Source organism: Halichoeres trimaculatus, unplaced genomic scaffold (genome assembly GCF_033239565.1).
Source record: "Halichoeres trimaculatus isolate MK-OKI-2021-1 unplaced genomic scaffold, fHalTri1.1 fHalTri1_scaffold_6, whole genome shotgun sequence".
In the NCBI taxonomy this organism is placed as follows: Eukaryota; Metazoa; Chordata; class Actinopteri; order Labriformes; family Labridae; genus Halichoeres; species Halichoeres trimaculatus.
In genome coordinates, this window is record NW_027437184.1 from 20,925,826 (window position 1) to 20,931,825 (window position 6,000).

The following is a 6,000-nucleotide window of genomic DNA, read 5'->3' on the forward strand; positions in this document are numbered from 1 at the left end:
CTCTGGTTTCCTCCCACAGTTCAGAAACATGCTCAGTATTGGTAACACAAAATTGCCCACAGGTGTCTCTGTGTGCATGAATGGGTTGTCTGTGCCCCCAGTGTAGTTTAAAAAAAAAGATGGATAAGCAGTAAAGTGAATGGGTGGATGGTTTTCCATTCCAAGCGGCCACAGCCTTAATCTGCAAGTAGTATGGAGAGAGGCTACAGTTGTGCAGTTGCCTTCATGGTTTGTCTGCACAAATGTAACCATTAAAATTAGATTGATTTGAGAAATGTAGAATCTTTTCATAAGATTTTCTAACATTTATCACTCAGAACAATCCTCATTCATAATTCAGTCAAACACGATTACCCACGAATACTTTTGTTGGAGCCTTTACCCTTTAAGGATCCTTTGATGTAGCGTTTGTTAATGGGATCATCTTTCAACCAGCGGGCCCCCGGTTCAAGACCTCGTGTAAGCAAGCATCTGCTTTGTTGCCCTTTTCTAAGAAGTGTGATGCCTAGAAGCTCAAGCTTCTCTTACATAACTGACACTGGCGCTGACCTCTGCCCTTGCTGCAGGCCTGCAGATTAAACTGAATTTTTATAAGAGGGCTGAAGCATGTGCAGTGAGCGCCTTTAAATAACCATGGGATATTGAACATATTTAATATTTAAGAATTCCCCGTTAGGGCTTATGGAGGCATCAGCATAAAATGATTTGAGAAAAAGAAAGTCATGTTTTATCATATATCACGTTCATATAGTTATAATGAATGAACACCATCGGGTGAATGGAAAAGTAAGTCTTAAATCTTTGATGCAAGAGGAAAAACCCTGTCTTTCTTTGTGCTACAGCAGGTAATCTACAGCCAGAGCACTAAGAGCATGCCCCTTTACATGTTCCTGTATACCTTTGCAGCTTCTGACAGGTAGAACACATGTTAAACTGTTTCTCCACTCGGTCTCCCACAGAGCTTAATAACTCAATTAACCTCGATCATCATCTTCCAGTCACTGGGGCTCAGGTATGAGGCCTGTGGCAGGTGACTCCTAACAGCCCCAGATCCAATTTGTGCCCTCTGCCCCTTCATAGATAAATAAAGGAACAAATCTGTCTTCCCCGTCATGATCTGAGTATTGACAGAACAGTGAGTGGGTGTGACTGACTCTGGAGTGCCCTGAATGCTTATCACATTAGTTTCATGCTACTATCTCTGTGTGGGGTAAATACGAGAGTTAGTGGGAGAGATGGAGAAAAAGAGACAGCTCGGCAGACGAGCTCGGAGGAAGACAGGGAGAGTTTTTAAAGTAAATGAAGAAGCGTGCCTTTGCATTTTAAGTTCAAATTGGGTTTGTTAGCGGCGTAGTTCTCAGTTCTTTTTATTTTCTGGTGAAAAACCAGAGCCACAGGGTTGCAGTGACACCACATCTGAGTTTGACTTGAAGGCTTTCAGACCTTTGAAGAGGTTATGTTGAAACAGCAGCTGTTGGTAATTGCAGTTGATTGACTTTCTAAATTCAATAGTTTGTTTTTTTGAAGTAAGGTTACATGAGGTACTTGTCAATAATAAGTTTATTACCCACAGGGGATCCTGGTCAGCTCAGCCCATTTGTTGAAAAAGTAGAAGCATACCTGCAGAAGGTGATAGCTGGTACAGCAAAAAATGAACTCTGTCCATTACATTACTGCAAACCTTTATACACACATGAGCATGTATTGCTAACTCAAACTAGGAAGCACTGATATGACCACAAGTATACGAGACAAAATTCAAGTTGACTCATCAATCGTTGACTGGAACTGCTGATAAATGTTTTTGTTGGGTCTTTGATCAGTGTGTAAACAAAGTTGATTCCTAACAGCAAAATAAAAGTTAGTGGATTTTCTGTATTTTGAGTAAACTCACATTGTTATTAATATTTGGGTTGGATTTTCCAAAATTACATAAATTAAAAGGCAAAAAATGGCTTTCGTGGTGGTACATAGACTGGTTTCTTTACAAGGATAAAAAGAACAACAACAACAAAAAACATCCCTCCGAATATTTTGTATTAGGTTTCAAGTCTATAACAGATTTGCTCCAAAATTGTCCACTGGTGTGAGATAAATTACTGTGTAACGATAGCAGCTGTGTGGTCAGAGCAAAAACTGTAATCACTGGCAAAACAAAATGTTGGCACTGAAGTCTAGGTGTGTGAACTTTTACTGTGAAGCACAAAATGTTGTTCTTTCTAATAAATACTTTCTTTGCAAGATCAATAACTTGGTTATTGGATTCAATCAGTAAAAGTTACTTGATTTTTTCAGTGGCCATCCCGTCTGAGTAGGTCTCATTTTATAAGGCACCCACATCTTGCTCTCTGTTTTTCTGTAGGTGTACTACATCACCAAGGGTACGCTGAAGGTGGCCAACAAACAGTACAGCACACTAAATAATGACTACGAGATGTCTCTTAGTGCCGGCTCCTCCATCGTGCCGTGTGATGATGGTCAGGACATCCCAGCAGTTCACTGCAACTTTGTGCCCATCTCTGAGCTGGAGGACAGAGATAATAATGACATCATTGGTAAGAAGAGAAATTTAACAGTTACACTTTATTTCACACATTTTTCTTTTTGACCGATCACAAAGAAATGACCTGAAAACTGTAGAAGTACAATTGAGAAAAAATGAAAGGCAGGGAACATTTATATCAGGAAAAAAACTCATACTTCGAATCAGCTGGGTAAGATAGGCATGTTTCAGACCAGTAATTATTTTGAGTGTAATGTGTAAGAGGCCTACCTTCCTTGGTGATTGGTTGGCTGTACTGGAAAATGTGTAAATAATAGAAAGTGCTGGTTAAAACGTGTGTTATTTTTGCTCAAATTCAGTCAGATGTTAAAATCTGTGGCGTGTTTATTAAGACATTGAACCTCCAACCAAAATGACTCCAGTGCCCTAGTATGTCTGTTTCAATGAGAAGCAGAAACCACTGGCAGGGCAGGGGAGTGTCGGGTTAGTCCGGTCAGTCGAAGAAAAGGTTCTGTGTCAAGAGCAGAACTGTCAGTAATGATTTTAACCACAGCTCACTTGTTTTTTGTATCTCTCATAGAGTATTCTGGCATGAAGCCCAGTTTTCAGTTTTATTCTTCATCTTTTCTTTGCATATATTCAACTTGCTTTGTATATTATTTCTGTAGACCTGAGTGATTCAACCAGTTCACATCATATAAGATTGAAAAACAGTTTGTTAACCATGCTCCTAAATAAGCCTCATATTTCAGATGCTTACAGTGGATATAGTTAAATGTCATCCCGTGCATCTCGAAGCCCTGAGTTGAGCAGTGTCAGGAGGGGGTTTGGGGGACTTGAAACTGTTCCATGAAAGTCAAATAAAATGTTGAAAACACAGCTGTCTGAGAGCACAGCAGATCTGTGTTATCAAAGAAAGTACAGACTGAGTCAGTGCAGTTTCAAGTTAATACTGTTATGTGATTTTTATGAAAAACAACAACAAAAAAACAATTTAATTACTTGCGTCATGTTGGAGCAGAGAAAGTTTTTGTCTATGCTCATGTGCCAACATATATCATCTTCAAAGTACTTTCTGGGCCGTCTATGATTGTATTTCATCAAACTAATCAAAAACTTGGCTGCTCAGAATAGGATGTGTGATTTGCTGCCTGTGTAACAATATTTGGCTTATCATCTTAATTATCTCTGAAGGCCCAGGGAATAACCCGTTTCAGATATTATAGCTGGTAAAAACTGAGCTGACATGTGCACATGCCTGTCAGTCCTACACCAACCAGGTGTTCTTGAGGAGAGGTTATGGCAGGGTTCGATTAAAGGTTAATTCAGGCACACAGTAAAGAGATAAGAGTACGATAATGTTCATTCCACAGTTCATCCCTCTGTTTTTATAAAGGTTAGTTGTGGTGCCTGCCCTTTCTGCCTGAAAGGTATTTCTTATCTGTAAGACGGGTAAATTGGGATGGTCCAGGTGGAGATTGGGGTTAAAAATGTGAAATTCAGCATCATGCTCTAGGCAGTCTTTTTATTATATTTAGTCAGATGATGTACATGTTTGACAGTGATGTTATGAAAACTGCCTTCAGTTAAGTTTTGTGCAACATTTTATATTAGTTAATGGTTCCTTACATTTATAAGTGCTTGGATTAGATACAACTATTTCTACTCGCTCAGTCATATGTTGCCATTGGGTTACAAAAGCAAACAAAAATGTAAACTTACCAAGATTTTTTTTTAAATTGCACAAAATCCAATTCAAAGCAAAGAGTTTTAGCTGGTAATTAATCAACCTGGAATCAATAATGAAGCACCAAACCAGCCTTTCAGGCAGTGGATTAACTTGATATTTATAAATGCTTTTTAGTCATGCTGCAGGATAAAGATCAACAGCATTCGACAGAAAAGGCTTTATCATTTTTTTCTCTAAAAGTTTCAGTTGGAGCCATACTTCAGCCAACCAAAATAAAAAATAATAGGATTTTTTTGTGACATTGCCTTCACATGTACAGAACAATATCTGTGAGAAAAGACATGGTGATGATCCCAGTTTGTCCACTGGAGGCACCAAATTGTCACAGGTTAAGGTCATTGGAGCTTTAAATAAGGAAATATTTAATGTCAGATAAAAAAAATTAAGCGTTGTAGATTACCTTTACACATTTTGTGAGGCTTGGCTTTGAGAAAAAAGAAACAGACCAATTGATGTGATAATGTGCCTTAAAAATTTTATACCAATTTAATACCAAACCTTGTTGAGAGTAAAATCTTCATTCATCAGCGTCTGAGTTTTTCGAGGTTGAAATCTGATGCCTTGCTTATCTGATTTCAACCTTGAAAGGTGTTTGTGTTCAGACATCTACATGTGTTTGTTTTGCCCAGTGATTCAGAGTAGAAGCAACTACTCATTAGCAGAACAAGCAGTTCGTTAACAAGAGTTATCATTTTATTAAGGTGTCGGACACACTTATTCAGAGAACCAATGACTGCACATTTAGAAGAGTAAACACCAAACTGCAACCTGCGGAGTGTGAAATACACACATTCAGAGAGACAGAGTATTCATGCATGGTGAAGCCAGTAATATGCACACACACTTTACATGCAGCAGTGTGCTTGTGTTTGTCACAGAGGGGCAGTGTTACATGTTGTGTATGTGTCGTCTGTTGTCTCTCCATTCACTCCCTCTCCGCTGCCTCTCTCTGCTCCTTTGTTAAATAGGGGATTATAACATGGTAATGAGAACTGTCAGCCTGTTCCTGTGGTGATAATGGAGTTCAGAGGTGGATGACATCGTCTCAATCATAATGGAATTAAGGAGGGCTGAGAGAGCACAGACAGGGAGCAGGAGAGGCACGGAGGAGGAGGAGGAGGAGGAGGAGTGGGGGAGCTTAGAAAAAGGTTAGCAGAGGTAGCAGACAGGGGATGGAGTTCACAGAAAGACTGTTTGACATAATCTATAAAACAATACTGTTCAGATTTTTTTTAAACACACAAGCCCAACTTCTGACTGAGCATCTAGTTTCTGTCCATCTTTTCACTGAGCTTTTGGTTTTTGGACAGGTCATGTGTTTAAAGCATGAATTAGGAATGTGATCCCGCCAATCGGTAGAAGCAGTTAAGATCATAAAATGCATAAGACACAAATGGTAGAAATTCTGGTGAAACGATTAGAGCAGGTCAAGAAAAACAGTCCCATATAAAAATTTGAAGCATTTTTCTTTTCTAGCATAGGGGTCTTTCATTCACGTGGAAAAGTTGCTCAAATTGCCTATTTACCCAGCAGTTACCTGACTCTTTATCTCCTTAGCAATGGCCTGACAAAGGCAAGAGAAAAATACTGTGACCTTGGACACATAGCTGGAACTTTTCAGTTCATAAACCGTTTCATACAGCTAAAGAACTGTACCAAGCATACACCAGACAAGACAAGTTGGAGTGGGTCATAGTTTAGTTTTTTGGAAGTATGTGTATCTTTACACATACTTATCTTTACATAC

At 39.1% G+C, this 6,000-nt stretch overlaps 1 protein-coding gene across 2 annotated transcripts in view; it reads left to right on the forward strand.

Annotated features, from left to right (window-relative positions):
- LOC141792271 (replication protein A 70 kDa DNA-binding subunit-like) overlaps positions 1–6,000 on the forward strand; it is a 43,622-nt gene that overhangs the window by 14,993 nt on the left and 22,629 nt on the right. For both annotated transcript variants that reach the window (XM_074673138.1, XM_074673139.1), the window contains exon 10: positions 2,363–2,555. In XM_074673138.1, the coding sequence (XP_074529239.1) occupies positions 2,363–2,555 (193 nt within the window). The remainder of the gene's footprint in view (positions 1–2,362; positions 2,556–6,000) is intronic.